The sequence below is a fragment of the Protomyctophum bolini genome, assembly GCF_963924005.1.
Source record: "Protomyctophum bolini genome assembly, chromosome: 3".
NCBI lineage: Eukaryota > Metazoa > Chordata > Actinopteri > Myctophiformes > Myctophidae > Protomyctophum > Protomyctophum bolini.
Window position 1 is genome coordinate 34,750,804 of NC_137864.1, and position 24,557 is coordinate 34,775,360.

Here is a 24,557-nt window from a genome sequence, read left to right on the forward strand (position 1 = left end):
TGTGAGTGGACGACCCAATTAAGCATTACACTTGTTTACAAGAGGGTCCACCATGCATGTTCAATTCATCAAAACATTTAGAGACATACAAATAGACACTTCTATATAGTCAAAGAATAGAACAGGAATTCATCATAAAGGAAGCAAAAAGGGAAAAGATACATAGAGGGGAAAACGGGTGCACTTTGAGAGCGGTTTTGAAGGAGTCAATTTCAATTCAATCAATTCAATTCAAAGGGCTTTATTGGCATGAGAAAACATACGTTTACATTGCCAAAGCAGAAAGAACAATACAACAATACAAAAATTATGTACTTTGAAGGTCAGAATCTTCAATAGATCAACTTCTGTGTACCAAGATCACTCGATGCAGGTATAGTGCAGGAATATACACAATGATTAGTCTTGACAAGTGTTGTGTAGTGTTCCATTTGATGTCAAGGGATTCACATGTCAAGGGATTCACATGTCTTAATGACTGTTGCTGAATGGCGATACAATGACCAGTAGTGGGCGCTAGTCGGCATTTCAATCCATTGTTGGACGTCTTTTAGGGGTGTTGACTGACCTGACGTACACGGAAGTAGGGGTAAACAACAAGCCAAGCACGCTGTTACGTTACTGTAACATATTGGAGAGATTCGATACCTCTTTCTCAAAATCACATTTAGTATTTTTCACTTTTTTGACCATTTATTGACCAAAACAAGGTGTTTTGGTTTTGGTTTCACGCGCGTGTACTTATAGACACCTGAATACTTGCTAAGTTGCTATTGTATGTAATTAGTTATGCAAGTGATGTTTTGCCGACTTTAAGTTATCTTATATTTAATGCTGCGACCACTGCTATGGCTGCAGTAATAACGCGTCAAGAAAAACAATAATGGCATTCGCAAACCTTTTCACGGGTCTGCCTACAACGGCTGCTACAGATGACACAGCGACAGCACCCCATGAATCACGCCACCGCGGCCACCCACAGAGGTAGGTAGATTTAGAAATTAGAATCAAGCCTATTTCAGTACTATGGTATTGTCATTATTTGCTTAATTTCATGTGTATGTCATTTCCATAGGAAACAGAGCAAGCATGTGCCTTATAATAGCCAAGAAAAGGATCATGACGGAAGCTTTGTCCATGTCCGACAACAACGGCATCGTGGTGGCAGGGAGCTGAACGCCTCCAATGAGAAGATAAGAGGACACCATAATGAGGTACACATACAACAGCAATTCAGTTCATTCAGACTACTGCACTACATATATATATATACACACACACACACACACACACACACACACACACACACACACACACACACACACACACACACACACACACACACACTTATTATTAAGGTCTAGCCACAGGAGAGTGGGTACTAGTGGGCACCTCATGTTTTCTTGTTGATTATTTTAACAAGATGTACAAATAATACTAACAATAATTGACATGACTATAAACTTAAAGGCTATACAGGCTTTGTAGTGATTGTATAAATATAGTCGCGATTTGCAACATTAGATGTTACAATATTCTTCAGGCATGCCTGAAGAAGGTCCGGAGGGACCGAAACGTTGCCTTAAAAGTAAAACTCAAAACCGAGTAGATACTCAGTGTGCGGGTGTATCTTTCTTCTTAGAAAATCACTTTTCCTTAACTGTTTTGGGTCTCAAAATGATTGCCATAATTTCCTATTTCCTTCAGACATTTGACTTTCACTCATGGTCGCTGTGTGCATTCTGCTAAATGTCTTCTATTTCTGTTCCACAGAGGCAGGGTCATAAAACCAGGAAATCATTTAGTCATAAAGACAACCGTATGGGCAACTATAATAAGCAACCAAGCCTTGGTTTCACCCAACATTTACAGAACTACATCCACAGCAGAGATACTGGTCTGAAGAAGACCAATAGTGGACCAGAGGTAGATTTCAGAACAAAACATAACAAGCATGAGAACCCACAACAGCAGCAGGAACAGAGGAGCAGGACATGGATACATAAAGAGGAGTACAATCGGCATCGTCCAAACAATAGAGGGCGTCATTTCACCAGACGTGGGCAGCATCAGACTTATTGTAACAGAAAGGACTTTTCTCGCATAGGCACCAATACAGGTGGCAAGAAGGTTGGTAACACCCACATAATATAATGTATGTTAAACTTTAACATATATCGGAAAAGCTGACAATACTGCCTAAAATGCTGGTATCTGTATCAGACTATGCCAGTCTATGCCGATCCGATACCACAGCATTTGTCACATGATGATGATATATAATTTACTGTAATAAATTATTTTGAATGCTTTACTTGTAGCACATGACTCAGGAGTTCAAGGACCAGAATGCTGTGGAGTGGGAGGGACAGTGGATCTGTTGCCATTTTCTTCGTGGACGATGCCTGAAGGCAGGTTATGTTCAGTTGTAAATGGCTTTAGATTTGTCAATTCAAAGGTGCTACTAGTACAAAGCCAGCAGTGCTTTTTGTTAAATTTTTGTTTATTTAGCATTTACCTATGCTCACATTCACCAGTATCTTAACCAGTGTGTTTCTTCTTCATTGTTTACAGAAAGATGAATGTCAATTGCCGCATGTTCAGAATATGACCAACAACATGCTTAAAGAAGCATGCAAATTTTATATCCAAGGATGGTGCCAAAATGGAGAGAACTGCCCGTTCATGCACAATATCCTTTAAAAATATCTATAAGTAATCCTGTGGTAAAGTTGGCCTACGTAAGTGAAGTGAAGAATGTTATATTATTAACTGATACATGAAATTTGAAATAATTTCCTTAACCAATGAGCTACATTCCTTTCCCTGTAAGCATTTCCATGCCCGTGGAAAGTGTTTTAATGGAGCAGAATGCAGATTTTCCCATGAGCCCCTTACTGACCTCACACAAAAATTGCTGGATGGGGTGTGTATAAAATTATATATAATATATATATTATATGACAACTGTGCTGAAAGCAATTAAGTTAAGTGTCTATTCTCTGCAGGCATTACAAAGGGAATTGGATTATGCTGAAATTCAGAAGAAAACCCAACTAGATGAACCTGGTCAGTCAAAGACAGAGGAGCCACTTGCTGCAGAGAACATTGCTGTTGATAACCCAAAGCTTGAGATACGGCTGGATCCAATCAGGTACTGGCATATTCTGATAGTCTGCCAGGTTGAAGGCTGTAGATTTTTATTTTATTTAAAAAAAAGATTGCTCCTGTCCATTCGTTTGTCTGTGTCCATATGTGTCTGTCTATGTGTCTGTCAGCAGCTAATCTCTGTCACCGCTGGACTGATCAACATGAAACTTTGCATTTGGGTACAAATGTTGCCTCAAATTGGCATCTTGGTGGTGCTATAACAGGCCGCTTCACATTGTGGCCTATAATTCTTGTACTTTTGTACAGGCAAAAATTATTTATCACATCCCCAGCCTGTATTTGTGCTTGGGAAGAGGAGTAATAAGCTTATACTGAATGGTCAGCTGACACATAAACCCTAGGGCTGGTACACCAACTGACCAATCAGTGCAAATATAGTATAGTGATTTATATGTATGTGATACAATGCTCTTTTGGGTTCCTCATGTTCTACCTACCACAATAAGTTTTCTTTCCACCCTTTGATTTTCCAGGCCTAATTTCTACAACAGCAAATGCTCATCAGAGGCACATGACGAGAAGGTTACCTTGGGTCATGCTGGTGTGTCAGCTGATACAGAAAAGGATGGTGTTCCGCAGTATGACACAGATCCTGCCCTATCCAACAGTCTTGCCTCAAACCACCCTAGTGATGATGAAATAGTACCTTATTCAGTTGAAGCAGTGCTTGGATCTCAAATCATCAAAAACGTCCCCAGTCTCCCTGGTGCCCCTGAATGCCAGCAATCCACTGTCCCTTCTTTTCCATCGACATCATCTATTCATTGTCCTTCAAACTCTGCAAACCAAAGTGCAGTTCCCTACTCTGTAAATGCTGTTCTTGAGTCCTATAAATCAGAAGAAACCTCTAAGTGTAGCCTTTCTTTTGGCTCAAGCAGTAGAGCTTTATATATTCCTCTGTCTTCAAAAACGGCACCATCAACCAGAGAAATCCCTGACCCTCCAGGATACTCTGCAACCTGCAAGGAAAACGTATTTTACTCTGACAATTCTGGGAGTGAATCAAACCTACCCATACCCCTAGAAAGACGGGCCATGGGCCAGACAGCCAGCCAAGGCCCCCTCAGACAGTTCTCAACTACGAAGCCCAACCTTCCCCATACCTCTGTCGGCTCTAAAGAGCTAGTTGGGAACATTTCAATGTTCCAAAAGCCTCCCATCACCAAAGAGGATAGCCATGTTCCTGTTGTTCAGAATTCTATGACCAAAAATTTCATAAAAAGAATTGCCCATCTAACAACGGATATTACGGACCCTATAGAATCCCTACAAGCCAATAATTCTGCAGTTTGCTCTGATGGCTTGACAATTAAAGGTGTTCTCCCTCTTGCACCTGTAGTTGCACAGAGTAAGAATAAAACAGCTTTTCACAGCTTTTTTTTAAACCCAACTAGTCAGAGCTCTGCGCCCAAATGTTCTGTGCAGCTAAAATCTCATCGTCCCTGTGCACCATCTGACCAAGGAGAACCAATGCAGTCACCGGATCCTTCTTTGATTGTTGCATACCGTAAAAGTGCACTTGTTGTTCCTGCTGCACATATCACATGTCAGAATATTTCTACAAACCCTGTCACACAGAAATGTGTTTTGAAACAAAACAAAAAGACAAAATGTAAATTGTCAGACACATTGTGCCTGACCGACAACACACAACCACCTGACCAAGCTCAGGTCAAGTTTAATGACGCAGACTGCAAGATAACGATGACCCAAGATGTAAAATCTGCGGTTGATAGTATTAAGCCTATAACTAAACCCTTTCACAGCCTTTTTGCAAGGCCACTTGGTGAGATCTTACCTTCCGTACAGACAACACCAGATTCCCTGACGACGCTCTCTTTTCCTCAAGATTCTAGTCAGTCTTCTTATGCTGCTCCAAATTCTACAGACTGCAAGGAGAAAGTTACTCCTATGAGACCCTTGGTTGAATCTGGTGAGGCCACTGAAAGACCCTTCCTCAGCCTTTTTTTCAGCCTTCCATGTGAGCCTTCTGTGCCACTACCACCTAAGCAGACTAAACCACTCGAGCCAATTCATTGTACATCAAGTTCAGGAGGCTGTAAGCAAAATGGATCTCATTTAGGTATAAAGAGACTGTTCGCAGATAGCACCAGCGATAGTGACACCGATACTCCAGCAGCACCACAGTCCTCTCAGTCCCCTCCTAGAAGTAAAAGTAAAAAAGTAAGTGCAACTGAGTATAATCCGAATATAAATCAAACTCTAAAGCAGTTAAAGAGCCGAGCCTGTAGAATTCCATCAGAGACCCCCAATGAAAAGTCCACCATTCCAGTTTACACCACTGAATCCAGTTGCCCCAGAACCCTGACTGACCAGCATCCACCTAAAGCTTTATCACACAAAGGTAAGAATCCGGATTTACACTGTTTTAAGAGACTAATACTATTATTTACACACTTCTGCTGCTATGTTATTTCTATATATATATTTTTTTAATTTCAGTATCACCAATGGCAGCTACTACGAATTCAGTTTTGAGTACCCTCTTCATCCACTTGAGTCCATACCATGAAGACATGGAACCACAGAGCTACATCCAGAACAAGCTCTCTTTAGGTATAATTTGTGGCTAATGAGCATTCAGCATTCACCCCTAATCATTATGTATTTATTAATTTCTTTACATTTCTATCCCACGATTTTGCAACCGATTTCTTTTTCACCCAGCGTCAATTATCTAATGTAATCCTGTGCGGTACACTTCCTCTGCCAACCTGGGGATGCCTCATGCTCGCTTCTATGCATGTCCAAGCTGCTTCTTTTCACCTGACAGGGGAGAGTTTCCCCGGCCGGACGTAGCGAGTGGAAGGAACACATTATTCCGACCAGTTCTTTTCCCCTCCATCAGGTGGAGGTAGTTTAGAGACCAGGATTACTGCATGTTTTTTGTGAGGGTACCTACCCTAGGGGACACGGAGAGAACATGCAAACTCCACACAGAAAGGCCCTTTCGCCAACCCCGCCTTGGGTATCGGCACTGATGACGTGGCCTAATCATTATTGATTGATTTGAACACTTGAAAATCCCTTAGAATCTAATTCTAAGGGATACAGACCGGAAAGAAAGACGGCAGGCTTGTTTCCGTTGTGGTCCTTTTCGGGAAAATGATGTTATTATACGTTTTTGGTTGCCTTTCAGAATGTGAAAATGAGGACGGGTCCACCTTAATAGGACAACAGCAGCAGGAAGGAGAAGTGGAGGAAAAGAAAGCAGATGAGCTGATGGAGAAGACGATGCAAGATGAGCCTGTGAGGATTCCAGTAGAATCTTCACCATGCCTGTCAATGAGTGAACCTCCTCAGCAATGCCAGGTTGATATTGTAAACCTCACTTTACTAACCTGAGCTGGCCCTGTACTTGGTCTGCTCTTGTTTCCATCTACACCAAATCTTTTCACCAGAAATCAGAAATAGCAGATCTACAAGCTCACTTTGCGAGACTTGCGATGCGTTGTGAGGTTGTAAATGTAGATCTGCTATTTTGTGAGATGTTCAAGTGGTAGATAAAGTAATCTTTTATCTTGTGTCTTATTTTTCTACAATGGGGATTTCTTTTAGATGGTGTTTAATTCTTAAATTGCATCTTTATAAATTGATGCAAAATAAATATATTAAAATGTCTAATTGTTATGTTGACTGTTGAGCACTAATGTACAGCATTAATTAATTTAAGCATTATACAATGTAATGGATCATGGATGGACCCAGAACTGTACAGTGACAGTTCTGTGGAGTTTTACACATAAGCTAAGTAACAGTCAGTTATTTAATGTGTGCAGCCTTGGATTGAAAATCTGATTGTAGTCTGATTTTTATTCAGTACTTTTCAACATGTGGTATTGAAAAAGTGTTATCTAGGTACATTTGACACCCCTATTGCCTCTTCTCCTCTCCCTCAACAACCAGTCTTTAGTTCCACGGGCCCCGTCTACTGAGAAAACGATTCCAACAAAACATGGTCCCTCTTTTCACTCCATTGGTCTACAGAGGACAACAACTGGGTCTGCTTCCAGGGCGGCAGATCCTACTGAGAACCAGGTGAGCACCACTAGTACCCACAGCCTACCAATCCAGCCAGTAACACAACCTCACACCCAACTAGCAATGAAGCAAAGCTGTCAACAACACAAGTCTGCAAATGGGAATGGAGACGATACACCATTCAGCACCATTAAAAACCTTTTTAAGACATTAGACCCTACTGCCTCTCCTTTTGGACAGTAACCCTGGAATAATCTCAACGTTTTAAACATTTGAACAATATACCACTGGTTAGATATTTGAAGTTAATTGGATTTTGCTTGCTTTATACCATTGCTTTACTGTCTTAGTATAGACATTTTGATCTTTTTTTCTTCCCTTTATATATCATTATCTATGAATCTATTATCAGAGTAGTTTGGTACTTGTTTTGCCATCCTCTCCACCTCCAATCTACCAAGATAGTCTGTTAATGAGGCATAATAGTTGTCCACCAAAATTACTATTAATTTACTGCTTCCGAGTAGAAATGTAAGCTAACTGGGAAAGTGCAACACTAATGGCATTGCTATAATATGGTGCTCATTTGGATGTCAAAGTATAGAATAGGGAGAAAGCACTGTTCATAAATACTGATTGCATTACTCTAGGCCAGGGGTGACCACACTTTCTTGACTTGAAAGCTACTTTAAAAATGACCAGCTCAACAAGATCTACCTACCAAAAAAGTTATTACCCATTGGCTGAAAATAGTTTAAAATGTATCTGTGTGCGTCCTGCGGGGGCTTTGGAATAGCGGCACTGGTGTTACATAGAATAGACGACAAAGGGGAGAGAATGCATACAGAATCTAGGAAAAACAAGTGAAATTCAAAACCAAACACTTAGATTTCAATCTTTGTGGGGTTCTCTATCATTGGATACATTTGTTATCCCAACCTGAACATTTATTTTGTGTTTACAAAAAACCTGTATACATGGCATTAGCTGATTACTATTGGCATAGAACTTTAACTTATTGTTTTATTTTTTTTAGTGTAGTGTTTTCTTTTAACTAAGTTAACAAAAACACCCCCTTTAATGTCTCTTCCTATGTTTAATGCTAACCATAATGAAAATGCAAACGGTGAATAAAGCTTGAATAAAGAGAAACAGATTTATTCATGTATGTATCTTAACACTTATTGACATGCGTCAAACTGTTACTTTTCAGGATTCAAATAAAAAATGGCAAAAGTAGCAGATTGATGAGCTTAAAATGCATCACGTTTTGAGCTTGCAAGATCTGCTACTTTCGATACTTGTGTGATGCTGTATTATAATTAAGTAGGGCATTAATTTACAAAAAAAAGAAGAATATGGAGAGAGAGAAGTTTCTGCCCTACAGCAACATCCAGACAAAGGTCAAATTTACATTTGAAAAGGACACAATGTCATGGTGCCAGACACATTGTTCAGTATTTGTACAGAGACACCAACGTACAAAAAAAGTACAAGTTTTATTTTGACTAGTTAGTCATAGTACACACTGGGGTGAAGACGTCTACTGATAATCATAATCATAAATTAACACATTTAGGACTGCAGATTCTAAAAAAAGTCTTCTAACTGACTTGAACTACGTCTTCTGAAAAACTTCAAATATTTATTCAAAATCTATAAAAAATATATTATAATAAAAATTGTTATACTGTACATGGCAACAAGAACCCAAAAACACCCCATTCACCCGCATAGAATATGCAAAATCAACCGTCATCAGGAACATGCAATGGGTGATATCCCTATTGAGTGAAAGATTAGATATTTCTAAAATAAATAAAACATTTAAATTGGATTTAGTTATACAGGGTGATTATAGAGGATTCAGATCCCAGCATGATGGTCTTTTGCTGTGCTGTAACAGTAGCAATGCCTTATGTTTTACCAGATCACTACACTGCATTGCTAGTTGGGGTGCTGTCATTTCCCTTCTCACCATCAGCTAGAAGTGGGTTTGCTTCTGCAGGTCCATCAGTGTTTGGTTGGTCCTTTGAAGCAGTGGTCACAGGAGGCTGATCATAGTTGTTGGCATTGTCTTCCGCTTCTTGGAAATCCTCACGTGTTTTCCTCTTAAAGCAACCCATCTTAGGAGACACACACAGTCATTACGTTAAGAGTTTTTTTTTTTTACAGAGTTTTTAATGTACTATCATGTTTTAATTGAGACCCTTGGATGATGTGTGCAGTCACCTTAAACATCACCAGTGTGATGATCAGTAGAAGCAAGATGCCACCTCCAGCTCCTGCTCCAATGATCAGCTCTTTATTTGGGGGGACAATGAGCTCAATACGAACATCAGTCTGTTGGAGGGGGGATATGTTGTCAATTTGTGAATATTAAACTCTGTAATATGTCTTATGTTACAGAATAAATTGCTCCAAAGGTCATGTGAGTGTAGATTGAATAGTAACCATTGCATTGCTCACTAGTTGAGCCCTATTGCAAAAAAAGAAACTAAATTAGATGATCTACAAGCTCACAGAACGTGACGTCTTGATGCGAAGCGTCGTGAAATTGATTCGGTATGGAAATGTTCTTGAGACATGCCCAAACTAGGGATGCAAAGTTGAAAGTGGTTAAGTACTTTCTTCCAAACAAATCAATTTAAATGAATTACCTGTATTTGGGGAAATCTTATAGAATCGTCGTTAATCTGTAAGAAATACAAACCGGAGGAATTAGACATGATGACAAATTCGTAGTGTGGAGTGTGGTATTGCTTGGAGATCAAAATAAAATAACCCACCCCGTGTTTACCGGAAGCCTGGACATAACGTTTGTTATCATAGGTCAATTCTATGAAGCTTTTAAACTGAACCGCTTCTCGGGTTCCAGTAAAGTGTTTGGGTAAAGGAATACTCTGTGAAGTGAGAGCATATGAATGAGGTTTTGGTGCCAGCCAGTAAACAATCAATCTGGACTTGTGCTTCAAATAGTTATTTAAGATACAGACCTTTGTATATTGCTTGAGGTTTTTAAATTCTACTTCCATTGATAGATTAAAGCGAACTGAATTTGATTTGTCCAGAACAAAGTTTTCACACATTATGGATCTGCAAGATTTGTTTGAAGAGCAGTACTGCAACAGAGCAAAAAATATTTCATGATTTATTGAAGTTATTTTGTATAGGTTGTTCATGTTAGAATGTCTCCATATTAAATAAAACAGGTTTTACTTACACCAGATGTTTTTGTTTTGCTGGCGATGGGCTGGTGGTCTGTGCATTGAGTTTTATTCTTAAAAAGAAACAAGACTTAATAATTATAAATTGTAATACCGGTAGATCATGGCAGTACAGATATGTATAATGGCAAACATGTTACCTCTTGCACAGAGACATGATAGTTCTTCACTTCAAAGTCATGCTCCAGTTTAGTTGGTATATGGATGGTCACACTAACAGGCAAAGCCTTGAATCCCAAGTTCCTCACCTATGGGCAGCGTGACACATTGAACCTCTCAGTATCCACCTTTACCATACACTGTGAAATGTCTACAGATTGGACTGTATGTGTACATTTAGGTCAAATGTTATACTTTGTTACATTTTCTTCAGGGGACTCACGGTTGTTAAAGGAGTAGTTCACACAGTTTGTCGCATTCCTAAGCCAATAATTTGATGACTGGGTCATTTCAAGATAAAACAATACAATAAACATGTAAACAGAGCTGTGTTATATTAACACTTTGAGTAATACGATCTTGGGTGATTGTAATCCGTGGGAAGTACATGTCTCTGATGTCTTGGTACAGTGCGCAGACGGTTAGGAAGTGTAGCTCAGTCTCTACCTCGTTTTGTGTGCAGTGGGTGCATAGTCTGTCGTCTTGTCTATGGGGGAATTTCTCAATCGTAAGACTGTGCTCGCTGAGTCTTTAAGGTTGGTTAATTTTTGGTTGAAGGGTGGTGTCCTCTGGATCCAGGCAGGGTCCTGGTTGTAGAGTGGTGTCCTCTGGGTGCTGCTTGGTGTCTTCTGGGTGTAGAGTAGTTTATAGGCGAGTTGTTCATCGCCCTGTTGCTTCTGTAGGATATGCGCAGGGTGCGGTCGAATGCGGTGTCTTTCAGGCTCTTTGCAAAGGTTGAGATTGCTGCTTTGCTGATGTGTACTTTGTCCCACAGGCTGCTGCCGTCCAGGTCTGGGTGTTTTGCAAAATAGACTTTGTGCTTCGTGTCACAGATTCTGGAGATCTGTGCATTGATGGTGTTGATGTCTTTGATATCCCCTCTGGGTAGCAGTGCAGATATGACTACTTTTGAGTTAGGAAAAGTCGAGCTGGCTTGTTCTATCACTTCTTTGATAGACTCAACCAGTTTGTGTTCTCTTCTGTGCGGTTTCAGACTGTGTGTGCCTGTGTGAATTGTTATGTGGCTGGGGAACCCCAGTTCATCTTCAGTCAGTAGCTCCATGGCACGTTTGTTGTCCTGGCACTTGATGTGATTTGGGAAGAGTTTTTTTCCAATCCACGTATTTCCCATTTGAGTCCATGAGGATAGCAATGTGTCTGTTTTGTGGCTGTCCCATGCTGGGGGCGGGGGCAATTTGTGTGTTTTGTGGCTGTCCTGTGCTGGGGGGATCTGGTGCCCGGGTTGTTTAAGGTGGAGGTTCTAAACTTGATGTAGCTTGATATTGTGGATCTTGGCTTTCAGGATTTGCTGTTTCTTGGTTAAAATCATGTTGTTCAGGCCCTTCTGATTTCTCTTCAGCATTCTCACCTCTTTTTGGAATTTTTGTATGTCATCAGTGAGCTGACTTTGCTTCAACTTTGATGAGTGTTCGTTTTCTTCCATTTTTTTCTTTAGGTTTTTTATCCGGTTATAGCAGATAAGTAGTTCTGTGTCCTTGCGTGCTTCCTCAAAGTCTGTGTCGTCCTTAAGGGCTTCTAATTCTATTTCTATCTCAACTGGGTGAATTTTTCGGATCCCAGTGTTCTTTGCTTCTATTATTCCATTCTGCCAGTCATCAAATTATTAAACTAAAACATTTGATAGAATATGATTTTGTTTTGGGTGAACTACTCATTTAATGAACGTTTAAACCTTAAAGAGCACTGTTTCCTTGAAATGAGCCTACTTTTCACCTTCTTTCTACTACTATACCTCATAGACATTCACTAGCCACTTTGGTGCGCTATGCTCTGGAGTAAAGTTGAGAAAGGTCATCGTTTCCTCATTCCTGTAAAAAACAGATAAATTACTCTATAATAACTACTGACAGATTTTCAAAGAAATGTATCAAATTGAAAGGTTAAGGATGTGTAAAACCACAATATTGATACATATTTATCATAAAAATATGAGACCAATTCACTCATGTTACTTACACTCTTACAGCCATTAAGTTAATTTCATATTGTACAGGAATGGTTTTGGTCTTGGAGCCTCTAGTCGAGTTGTCATTATCACTTCAACAAAGAGAATGAAAAGGGATTTACAAACAATTAATTTTGATTCATTAATTGATTTTATTAATGCAGGGGATATAATTGACAGTACTGTACAGCATATGTCTGAATTATGTACTGTAACGAGGCTCCTACCTTTTTCCAGTAATGGTCATTGACATTGTGTCATCCCATGCATAGTCACCGAGGATGCGGAAAAGAGCCTTAAATGTTGTCTTGAAAGAGAAATCGGCAATGACATTAACACTAGATTAGATTTCATGAAAGTCTGCAGAGAAATGTCAAAGTGGTGATGTCACAACCTAAAGTTACATTCAACATACGGTAGGCCTACTCCCTCATGAAGCCACAAGTTTCACTCTTAACATTTTAGTTATGAAGCAGCGACTTACTGCAGATCTACTGCGATAAACAGGAAGGCTGACACCACATGTGGTTCTGTTCGTCACACCTTCAAGATCCTTGCAGCTATGCAAAGTTGGCCTTGTTGACTGTTGAAACCAGTTGAAACACACCACAATAAGCCACATAGATTCAAACATAGGAGATACTGTGCAGTTGAAATGCTACTGTCATGCTCAGTTGAAATTGCTTGTGCTTTTAGGGAAGTATTTAGACAACCAGCGAACAAGTCATAATTAAAAGCTACAGTGTTATCTAAAATTATTTCCTTACAGGATGTTCATGCCTTCTGCCTTGGATTAAATCCTGCTAGTACATTCACCTCTTAGTACACCTAACCCTATACTCTCTCTCCAACTCGGTATTCTTGCTCTCTCAGAAAAGAAAGCGACATCTGAATTGTGCTGAAATATCATATGAAGATATATCGTATATCACCGTCACAAGATCCATCTTGGAGAATGAGAGTCCTGGTGGGTAATGTAGGCTGAGGTAGGTGTTGTAGGAGTCATCACCTTGATTGGACAGTTCCACGGTCACATTCAATCTGTCCATATGTACTACTACCAGTGTTGTTGGGGTGCTAAAAAAAATATATATATATATATATAGTCAGTCTCTCTCAACAAGCTTGTAATCACAAGTTCATAATCACAATTTGAACACAATTGGTTCTCAACCTGTAAAGTGTGAATTTAAGACCTTTTTAATACCTCAAATGAAAAAAGATTCCAAGTGCTTGTCACGGTGTGTGTGTGTGTGTGTGTGTGTGTGGGGGGGGGGGGGGGTCTCTATTTCAAATATGATTCTTTTAGGGGGTCACGGCCAGAAGATGTTGAGACAGTAGTTGTCATAAACATACCTGAAATTGAAGTCCACCTCAAGATCTGCTATACAAGTATCATTTTGCCTACAGTTCCTTTGAAAGGGTACCTATAAGACAAACATTTTATTTTATTATCTGATGATTTTAAATTATTAATAAACATATCGGCATATAAATACAGTATGTAGGAATCACTGTCTTTGCTGCTGTACATACCGAAACATCGACCTTTCTTAGGCTGGCCACATTCAGGGTGGCAGTCTCTTTATGGCTTTCAGGTTGAGAAAAGTTTAATCTGATCTTGATGGGAGATAGCGTGTCTTCCACACATTTCTGCAAGGAGAAAAAACATGCTTAACATTCCCAATTAAAAAAACAGGTTAATGTGGCAATAGCCTAATGTGTCAGTAATCTTGATTACTTTTGAAACTGAGAGCTTTTATTAATATGCCTTTTTGATTTCTGAAACAGTGGCACCCATGACCGCTTAATTACTTAATTGACCAGCAATCATCCCCCAGGGGTCTATTTGGTCATGTCCTTTTTCCCTCTACACCAAGGAACAGGTATAACATGTATAACAAGTGAGCAGTGTGCTGACAGATTTGAGCTCAATCATAAAGTCATTAACTATTTGAGACAGTATTTTCTGGTTAAACATGTATAGGAGGTACCTCATTGTTCAACAAATGAACCATCCACACTCATTAAGGAATGTTGACATTACATTTTCTACCTCAAACATACTCGGTTAGTGTTATTTGGTCATTGATATTGTGTCACGCCATTCATATACAGTCTACAGTATATATACACAGTATTCATGAGGTGGCATAAAGTTTTTAAGTGTTTCTTTTTATCATGAACACTTTAGGGTTGAGACTGTTTGCTTAAATCTGAGAGGTTCGGTGTACCGTCTGACATACGGTAGTTTAGAATGTAATAGGTTGATAACGTGAAATGTCACCCTGCATGTTCTAACATTCAGATTTGCCTGGGTGCTGATTTGACAGGCCTTATAAAACACCTCATCAGTGCATATACTGTAAAACTATTGTTGTATCACCATACTGGCATATAGACAAAGTGATTGAAGCAGGATTTTTCACTCTTCAACACCACATCAGAATGATTCCAGGATGCCTTGTCTGTTTTGTTGAAGAAACCTCTGGCTATGTGTCTCTCTGGATCCACACCCAGTGTGTAGGAGATGTTCAGTCCAGTTGGCACTGCCCCTAGAAAGGTACACAATTATACAATGTCTGAATTTGAGCCCTTACTGTCTGGTAGACAGTATTAGCAGCTAGACACATTATATTGAGGTATTTGTGGTGTTCTATGGACATTTACATTCTAATGTCCAGTTATTTTTGTCTCCACCAGGCCGAAGGCATGGGGAGAGAGTATGTTTTGCACTCCGTGTGTGTGTGTGTGTCTGTGTCCGGCTAACATTGGCTTTCAAAGTTTGTAGGATTGGCCCGTTTTGAACAAAAAGCCTCAAATCATGAATGCAGTGTGCAATTTACTTGAAATCTTTCACGCACTTTTCTACTAGGCTGAGGAATATATCCCACCCTTTTCACATTGGCCTGTTATAGTGCCACCAACAGGTGAATTTTTGATATACATTATGATTATACCAAAACCTAAAAATGTCATTCCAATCATTGGACATGGTTCTTACCCGTTTTGCTCTGGGTTGATTCTGTCATATGAAAGCATGCTCGTATGGTACCCATATGTAGAGGATCTGCTTGTAGATGAGCCACACAGGCTATATCCTCAATGCTTATCTCTTCTGGATCAAAGTGCAGATGCGCAGAGATGCTTAAGACTGGCTTGGATCTTGATGACATAATTGGCTGATTATTAAATGTTGTACATTTGCTATTGGGCTGTATTACACAAATCTCACAAAGATGACATTTTGTGGAAAGGGAGTGATTTTTTCTCTCCCTTTTCTTATTATTTATACTTATTTATTAATACCTGAAGATGTTGACACTTCCACGTGATCCGACAACAATGTCAGTCAGTCCATCCTCATTAAGGTCCATTTTCCCATCAAGTGCCAGTCCAAATAATTGCAGTTGAGGGTTCATTGTCTCTGCTGTGATTCTCTGGAAAAGAAGGCCATGGTGTTTTCACTGCTACTAATATTGTTGAATCAACCTTTCACCTGCCCTACTCCAAAGGAAGGTTATGATGCAACAGTGGTGAAGCAAAATTCTGTCTCATGATACATGATCTAGATTCTAGACTGACCCTGAGAACTTACATCAAGGGTGTCCTGCTGTTCTTTCTGGGAAAATAAACTACACATTTCCACTCAGATTTACATGAACTTTGTGGCTTTTACATGACCATCTCACCTGGCTGAAAGTGTTTTGTATTCCACTGTGTTTGTCACCTAGGTAAATATATACTGCCCCCTTGTTGTTATCTTCAAATGGAGCACCAACAGCCACATCTCTGAGACTGTCTCCATTCAGATCTTTGACAGAGGAAATAGTCGTTCCAAATCTCCCCCGAGACGGCACAGACAATTTCAACCCATTCTCCAGTTGCAGCTGTGAAAAAATAGGTGATTACGATTAAATAATTTTATTTATTTATTTTAAACACTTTCAATCATCTTTTCAAAAATGTCTGTGGGCTTACGTGGTTAATACATAAATTCCTGAAAGATCATGCTAATATTGCCATGCTCTTAATTCATATCAAAGCCCACCTCTTGAGTCAGGGCGTACACGTAGATCTGACCTTCTCTCTTCTCCTGAGCTTGGTAAAACAGTGGTGCACCCACCAGGACGAAATCAGTGTTGCCATCCGAGTCAATATCTGTTGTGCACAGCTCTGCCCCAAAGTATGAACCAATCTTTTGGATACAGATAAGAATTGAAATAATCATATTGATACGGTTACCTATACCTATATAGTGTATACCAATGTATGTCTCTGGAAAGAAAACACGAAGAAGAAACAAAAATGGTTCCAACATGTGTACCTAAAACAAAATCAATGAAACACCTTTATGAAAGCAAATAAAAAAGACGTAACTTTTACACGTGAATTCCATCACGTCTTTTATAAAGGGAAACATTCCTCCAATAACATATTTCCTCAAGACAGTTACCAACCTGTTCCCCATCTACTCTTCTTGCTACTGTCCAACTGTTGCCCGCTTTTTGGAAAAGCACAACTTGTCCTTTGTGTTCATATCGTGGTGCACCAGTGAAATAAAGAGGAACATTGTTCTTCTCACCAACAGCAACAGAGTATCCTGCATAATAATTATGGAATCATACAGTCATTGTAAATTGCAGAGGTGGTGACACAAAAATGAAACAAAATGCAGTATGGTGATGTCTTCGGAATGCAAACATTGTGTTTCCACATATTAACAAGCTGTGCATGAAGCACTATGGCATTCTGTATAATGGTATAGATCAATACAGTATATTATTATGCACAAAATGTGTTTATGCATAAAACAAAACCCTGTAAGTTTAAGTAAACAGAAAATGGCTCAAATAGCGAAAAAGGTATTTGACTGATTTTGTTTTTCATACCCATATAAGAGTCTTCTGTCATTTTGTCATCCTGGATTTTCTTTTCCTTCAAGCCGTCAATCTCATTGATAGAACCCTGCCAGGTATTTGTCCCCACTGAACCGAGAACTAAGATATCCTGTTAAAAACAAAAGGTCTGTCAGTGTATTTGTTGTACCAGTGTGGTGAAAATGCAGTTGATATATTGATATCATATTGATATAATACTGAAATTAAGCAGCATCCTCTTAACACCCAAGCCATGTTTCTACTCATCCTACATTAATAATTATTAGAACAAGAGATGGCTTTACTAGATCTACTTGTAACAAGCTAAATCATAGATGTTGCACGTAATATGTATTTAATCATAAGTGCAAGACAGTGATATCCTGGCCTGAGTGAGAGAACGTCATGCGGTAAGGAAACAGTACAGACCTTAGACAGATGCAGTCAGATACAGTAACGTGTATGCACTACATCTGTGTCTTGAGATGCCAAGTTAAGTTAACTTAAGAAAGAACAATACAATGAGCTAACAATTTCGTTAAGGTAGCCATATCAGATCCATTGGTAACTTGTAGCATAAAACATGTACAGGTAAACCTCTTTTTTGTAAATGAGTATTTCCTCATATAAGGGTGTCATACAAAAGTAGTGAAAATAGCAGATCTACAAGCTCACAACACATCGTGATCCGTTCACTATTTTAAAATGCTTTAAAAAGAATCATAAAAAAGGAACAGTTTTGGACATACAAGGTTTCCACCCAACAGAAATGAGTATGTTAACTGTCTTCAGTTGGTTACAGTGCATTCACTCACCTTATGGTAGATGGCACTGAATCCACTCTGTGACATTGCATCTTTCATGTCTTCAGCCCATGTTGTTTTAGAGCCTAAATGAAATAGTACACTTGTCAATACTTCAGAAGTGTCGTCGAATAAAAATATTGTGACAATTGTCGACCTCTATGGTGTTCAAAGAGATGCGGGAAAAAAATATTAAATTACCCTCAATATTATAGATCTTTTTTTCAAAGTCTTTCAGTATTCCTGTAAGTCCATTGTAGTCATCGATTTTAAATGTGTTATTTTCTTTTGGTTCTGAGGCAATAGCCTGAAGTTTTTCCAGAGTAACAGCTAGGCTGACCTTTCAACAGAATACAACTTGGATGAAGTGTAATGATTGTTATCAAGGTAGAAGTTACACATCATCCATAGAGAAACACTATTGAAATTGAAACTTCGATAATAATGATGGTCATTGATGATGGTGATCAAATAGATTGTAAGTAATTGTAATGACAGTGTTTAGCGTCTACTGCAGTCCAAAATAAAAAATGTAAAGTACTGTATGTTTAAACACCAACCAACTTACCGCGATGACAAATCGAGTTATGTTTTTGCGTTTATACTCGGCGATAATCTTGAGTCTCTCGCCCTTTCTCTCGTCCGTTGGATTGCCATCCGTGATTATTATCACAACTTTAGTTGCGTTAGGGGTGAAGCCTGAATTTTGCTTTTCGAATATGTTTTTTCTGAAACAAATGTACAAGTACAACACGACCTGTTCAGATTTTATAAATAAAATAAAATGCTCAAACTTGGACACATTGATCATCAGAGGGAAAGTGTAGGTGGAGCTTTTGAACAAACAAAAATGTGATAGTATTTCTTCACTCACAACACATAGTTTAGAGCGTTATATGTCTGGGTGGTGTCTTTCATTTGTTTTTCTTTTTTAAGATATTCAGAAGCGCTCCCATTTTGATATTCATTGAAGTTAAAAACTGTTGAAAATTTGGAGGAGAACTGAACTGCAGCGAACTAGAGAGAAATGAAACAGTAGCATACAATTAATATTACATAGATAAACAATATTGTATGTTCAACATCTGCAGCTTCGTGAATGTTATAGTACAATAATAACCTTGATAGATGATGCATTGTTTTCTTTAAGTTTTGTCATTATGCCCAGTATAAAATCCTTGTTTTTTTCAAAATCCTCTTCGTTCATGCTATTTGATCCATCGAATAAAAAAACAAGGTCCACTGGTTGCTTTGTACATGCTAGACAAAATATGGAAAGTAAGTTTAGTATGTTAATATGTTTAGCTTTAGCTATGACATAAATAAATGCACAACATCTGAACAAGTTCATTTCTAAATGGATTCATATGACAAAAGGATTGGGAAATGTACTGTACTTTGTAACTACGCTCATTGTTAAAAATCATTATTTTGTTTACCTTGGAAAGCGGGTGTGAGGTTCTTACTGTCCTGAAAGGGGCTGCTGAACTGGTAGCAGATACCATTGAGGTGGGAGTTCTTATGACATTCATGGGCTAGACTTGGGCTGCAGGCCTACATAAGAAGAAATATTTTAAAGCTAGGGTAAGTGTTATAGAGTCTCCCTGTCTCTCCAGCTCTTTAATAAACTGAAAATGCATTCAGGTCGGGATATAAATCTTATCCAATCAGGAGAGAGAACTCATACAGGATAAACACTATAATTGAAGCTGATAAATGGGTACTCTCTCATGATTGGTATAAAATGTGCAACCCGCACCTGAAAATGTATTTTCTGACAGACCCTGTTACTGAACAAACACTAGAGCAATGAATATGAAAATTAAATCAGAATATAGGACTTTACCTTTACCCTTTTAACAAATACTTTTTGTTTAGACCCAAAAAATACTTACCCTACCTTTAATGTTTTAAACTAAGGGAAGTAGGTTGTTGATCACAATTAATTTGTAAAACAGAGGCATAGTACACAGAAAATGCTGGAGTGTTCTCCAGCATTAACTACAGCATTAACTACAAGTGACAGCTGCTCTGTCAAACTTGAGCTTTAAAAAAAGATGTATAAGTACTGGTATTCAAAAGTTTGCCTACATGCTTGTTCAAAAGTGTAAAAAGTGCAAAAGTACAAACTAGAAAGTACATTTCCTTTTCTTTTTCAATGCATTGCTGAAACAAATCTGATTAAAAAAATCACACCCGTGTGAATTGAGGGTGGCACTCTTATCACCGTACATCATCATGACGTAAAATAGACACTATGGGCACTATTTTCGTCCAATCTACAAGCTCACAACGTGTCGATGTAGATCGGCTAGTTGAACTACCAGTATTCAAAAAAGATTTTAAAAATAGCAAAAAAAGGCAAAGTAGTTTAGGGATAAGGGGTTTAGCATGGACATGAATAGAGCCCTATGTCTATTTGCTCAGACACTATGACGTGTCAATGGGAATTTAATGTTTGTGTAGGTCGGACAAAGTTTGCAAACATACATTAAAGCTGGATATAGCCCTCAAAAAACTGTTGCGTAGATCTACAATTTTCACTATATTTGAAACAGGCCTTAAGTGGTTAATTAATAATGAACTTTTTCCCTTCCTAGAAATTGTGTGGGGTCAAAAGTACAATATTTGTCTATGAAAGTCAGAAATTCTTGTTGACTACTTAAGTACTTAAATGTTCTTTGTTACTGTCCACCACTATGTTTTGGAAAGCAGATCTATAGACAGGACGGAGACACATAGAGGAGTTGACGAAACGGAAACGGACTGTACATGTACAGTACATCTTCTATTCCATGAAAACAATGCATGTGATTTGTATGTAACAGGTTATGGATTTTCTTACAGTAAACTTGGAGTGAGAGGCTGCTTCAGCGATAGACAATCCAAAGTGCTTTACTGAACCAGTTGTTTCTGCTGGGAAGGAAATAGATAATGTCAGTAGCATGCTCAGAGTGACATTCATATGTTATGAGAATCCAATATGTAGACCTATATCTACCGTCTGGACTATAGCAGTGTGTTTCGCCATGAATCCAACTACAAACTGCTCCAGTTCCATTTTTCTTGAGGGGTGCGCCAATCATTACCCTGTAGATCAGGAAGACAAGTTTTAAATATTAAGCATGATTTATACTTAATCATTATGATAGATTGTGTCACTCATTGGAATTTAACTCCATTGTTTACTCCACAGTAAATTGCCCAGATTAAGATGACTTTCTCAGCATTGTCTGTATTTTTGTCAGCCATGACAAAAGCAACAAACCATTGTCTTTCTCTTGTTTGATTAGAACTTTATAATGCTTGCAATATGAATGTTGTGAGCTGGGAGTGAGTTACATAGAGAGGAGGCTGCAACTGAAAAGGCTGAAAAGTTCGTCACAGAATATCAAATATAACAATAGTTTTGACCAAATTCCTTGATATCATATTGTGATTATATTGAGGTAATTGATATTGAAGCAAAAAGTGAATACTCATGCAGAAAGTCAATACTCATGCCATATCAATTGAAAATTTCAACAATAATACCAGTTGACTTTACAGAAACCTTCTGTATCCTTCCTTTTCCCCTATTGTCATTAGCCTACTTATTTGTATTTTATGGAATGCTTTTGAAAAACATTTGACTTTGTTTTAAACTAATTTCTTTTCTTTCTTTCTTTTTTTCTTTTAAAAAAAATCTTTTTGAAATAATTTAAATTAAAAGGCAGGTAACAAAAAATAAAGGGGTGTTTACTCGCAACCCTTAATAATTGGTCTGCAACCCACATACCATATGGCTCCCGACACAGGGGCGTCATGGGGTTTGCCTAGGAAGGGCCTCCTGATCACTAAGCACGGCCATGTGTGGTATTAAAATAGGATTTGATATTCACCAATACTTACCCTGTGTTTTTGCCAGAGATATACTGAAGAACTTTGTATCCAAAGAAATCATTTCCCTCTTCAACATCGACGTTGGGGATTGGTTTTGGGTTAGCTGTATCAATATTGAAAGCCACGGAAACATAGATGACTGCTATTTTACAAAATAAGAGAGAAGGGGTGTGGGGGAGGGATAAATGAGCTGAGATATTTTATTAAATGTTAATTTCATCAATCATTATCATCCCATCCAATACTTTGCCATCACTTTAATCCATACAGTTACAAATCATGCACATAAAATAATCTAAACAAAAACGCAATAAGGAGCAGCGAGTATTGCAAAATATGTGGTTTTTACTTCCATTATTTAGGCTACTGTCTACTTCATGCTATGGTTTCCTCCACCAAACCACTCTTCAAACCAGACTGATTTATTTAACTAACCTCAGGTGTCTTTGTGGCTATGATGAATCTCTTTTTTATGTAATACTGTACAATGCTAAATCATATTTATTTATTCATTTTCATTTTAGATTATTGTGGATCCCAAAGTCAATCTTAAAATGGAATATATCTAGGAGCTTACCCAGAGCTACCACGAAGGTGAGCAAGGAAATGTGCCCCTGCCCAGCCATCACTGAGGAAAAGAAACGATGTGTCAGTTTACAATCCACATTCTGAAGATGCACTGCCAATGCCGTGCTTCCTGTGCGCTTCTTATACGAGGGCGCAGTGTTTCCTCTACTTTTTTGCTTGCGGTTAGAACACGTATCTGTAACAAACTATTCTCAATAATGACAAAACATATGGTTCCTCTTTTACTTGTATATGACTAAAGACCAAGCTTCAGACCTCGCAAAACAAACTGATTCGACTACTTCTCGACCTGGGGCCCATTACCCACCTTTTTCCAACACATGTTGCTAGCCTAGGATGGTTCAGGGTAGAATAGAGGGTTAAACAATTATTACCAATTGGATTGGCTTTTAAAATAGTCATTGTGGGGCTTTGCCCCCAATACCTTCATATCTGTATACCTCACAAAAGTGAGTGACACCCACAGCACAATATTAGAGGGAGCGACAACAACGATCTGGTAACACCCACCTAAAGAACAAACATACATTTTCTTTCTACAGTACTGCCACCAAAAATTTTGGTGGCAGTACTGTAGAAAGAAAATGTATGTTTTTTAGGGATATGGTGTCAGGGCATTCCACATTTAATGTGGAATGCCCTGACACCATATCCCTAAAAAAGGTGTGGATCGCTGTCTTCCTTCAAAACAATCAGGAGGCCAAAGGGGGAGGTCAATCTCACATCTCGAGGTGATGGCATAAACTTCCTTCACCCTCTCCCCCCCATAACCTCTTCTTCTACTCTGTACTGTTACTGTATAGTGTTTTATATTTGTTGATGATATTGTATTTCGTTGTTATTTTGATGTTGATGAATTGAATACATAGGACCTCAATGGAAACAAGTCCAATTCCTTTTTGCATTATCCGTTTAGCTTAGCCCAAGTGAAAGACTGTAGTCTACTTGTAATGTAACTTTCCTCTTCTACCCCAAACAGATTTGAACCCGGTGCTGGCCTTTTTACAATTGAGATACTAGAGCCTAATTAATTAAATCTTGACCTTGCGGTTTAGTTCTAGGTGAGATATGACCTTTGACATGACCTAAATGTCTCAATAGAAGAGCAGGGGGACAAAATACAGCCACCCCACTCACCCCACCCCACACACATGAGTGGGGTGCGCAGTTGCGCACACTTTTCCGACATACCATTGGACCGACATGCGCAAAACGACCAGATTAAGGTTGGCGACCGTGCGTACAGATTTCATTTTAAAAAAGTTACTCAGCGCTGCTTTAAGTACAGTACTTGAGTGAATGTAATCAATTACCTCTGCCCACTTTAAGTAAAACATAAATAAAATAAAAACAGTTCCAAACATTTTTATTGGAACCCTGGAAAACATTAGAATGTATCTACTTTTCCTGTTTGAGATAAAACATGTTCTCATAATACAGTAGCTAGCATCACAGGGTCTTGCACAGACGTGTGAAGGTAGGTACAATGTTTAGCCAACATTGATTGATTGATTGATTGGAAATTGTATTAACAATTTGCAGAATGGGTACAGTTCAAGGAAAGTTCAGGTCAATACAAAGTCTGCTCAGAGGATAAGACCAGAAAAAGCACTAGGACATACAGGTCCTCCATTTTCAATTCATCAAAACATTTAAAGACATACAAATATACACTTCTATGCAAAAAAGGTAATCATCATAGTATACACGGTTAGAAAAAAGGAAGAACGTAACTTACAGTATAGAAATGAAGAGGGAGAGTAGGACTTTTACCTTTTTGTCTAGGGATTCACATTTCTTAACTGCTGTTGCTAGGGCGTTTCACATTTTAGTGGCATCAGTGACTTAATTATTACATTTTGTAATGTTTTCATGAATG

General features: G+C 38.6%; 2 protein-coding genes across 5 annotated transcripts; one reads left to right on the forward strand and one right to left on the reverse strand.

Annotated features, from left to right (window-relative positions):
- Positions 1-600: 600 nt before the first annotated feature.
- LOC308313308 (uncharacterized protein) lies at positions 601-9,219 on the forward strand. 2 transcript variants are annotated; one of them, XM_080760379.1, is made up of 12 exons: positions 601-984; positions 1,076-1,214; positions 1,774-2,130; positions 2,322-2,415; positions 2,579-2,692; positions 2,817-2,926; positions 3,009-3,154; positions 3,645-5,536; positions 5,635-5,748; positions 6,332-6,504; positions 7,099-7,230; positions 9,104-9,219. In XM_080760379.1, exons 1-12 carry the CDS (start codon positions 884-886, stop codon positions 9,122-9,124), a joined length of 3,393 nt encoding a protein of 1,130 aa, XP_080616505.1. In that variant the 5' UTR covers positions 601-883; the 3' UTR covers positions 9,125-9,219. The 2 variants fall into 2 exon arrangements, with proteins under 2 accessions (XP_080616505.1, XP_080616504.1); XM_080760378.1 differs by lacking the exon at positions 9,104-9,219 and having other exon boundaries at positions 7,099-8,291.
- Positions 8,409-22,750, reverse strand: LOC308313307 (integrin alpha-M). 3 transcript variants are annotated; one of them, XM_080760376.1, is made up of 31 exons: positions 22,668-22,750; positions 22,100-22,232; positions 21,210-21,298; positions 21,054-21,121; positions 19,648-19,762; positions 19,329-19,468; positions 19,083-19,225; positions 18,777-18,936; positions 18,410-18,548; positions 18,221-18,294; positions 17,418-17,535; positions 16,986-17,128; positions 16,577-16,723; positions 16,218-16,415; positions 15,835-15,965; positions 15,530-15,690; positions 14,917-15,080; positions 14,062-14,178; positions 13,882-13,952; positions 13,458-13,602; positions 13,010-13,108; positions 12,753-12,832; positions 12,537-12,617; positions 12,313-12,388; positions 10,541-10,648; positions 10,397-10,453; positions 10,170-10,295; positions 9,963-10,076; positions 9,834-9,869; positions 9,406-9,516; positions 8,409-9,299 (listed from the first exon to the last, which is right to left on the reverse strand). In XM_080760376.1, the coding sequence occupies exons 1-31, from the start codon at positions 22,714-22,716 to the stop codon at positions 9,108-9,110; spliced, it is 3,585 nt and encodes a 1,194-aa protein (XP_080616502.1). In that variant the 5' UTR covers positions 22,717-22,750; the 3' UTR covers positions 8,409-9,107. The 3 variants fall into 3 exon arrangements, with proteins under 3 accessions (XP_080616502.1, XP_080616501.1, XP_080616503.1); XM_080760375.1 differs by having other exon boundaries at positions 21,054-21,124; XM_080760377.1 differs by having other exon boundaries at positions 21,054-21,124; positions 22,100-22,229; positions 22,668-22,743.
- Between the last annotated feature and the right edge of the window lie 1,807 nt (positions 22,751-24,557).

Coding starts and splice junctions, on each gene's coding strand:
- LOC308313308 (XM_080760378.1), top strand. CDS start 884: ATGGCATTCGCAAACCTTTTCACGGGTCTGCCTACAACGGCTGCTACA. Junction 2,131..2,321: donor CCAATACAGGTGGCAAGAAG/GTTGGTAACACC, acceptor CTTTACTTGTAG/CACATGACTCAGGAGTTCAA. Junction 2,416..2,578: donor TGGACGATGCCTGAAGGCAG/GTTATGTTCAGT, acceptor GTTTACAGAAAG/ATGAATGTCAATTGCCGCAT.
- LOC308313307 (XM_080760375.1), bottom strand. CDS start 22,716: ATGGCTGGGCAGGGGCACATTTCCTTGCTCACCTTCGTGGTAGCTCTG. Junction 21,299..22,099: donor ATCTCTGGCAAAAACACAGG/GTAAGTATTGGT, acceptor CCTGATCTACAG/GGTAATGATTGGCGCACCCC. Junction 18,295..18,409: donor AAAGATCTATAATATTGAGG/GTAATTTAATAT, acceptor TATTTCATTTAG/GCTCTAAAACAACATGGGCT.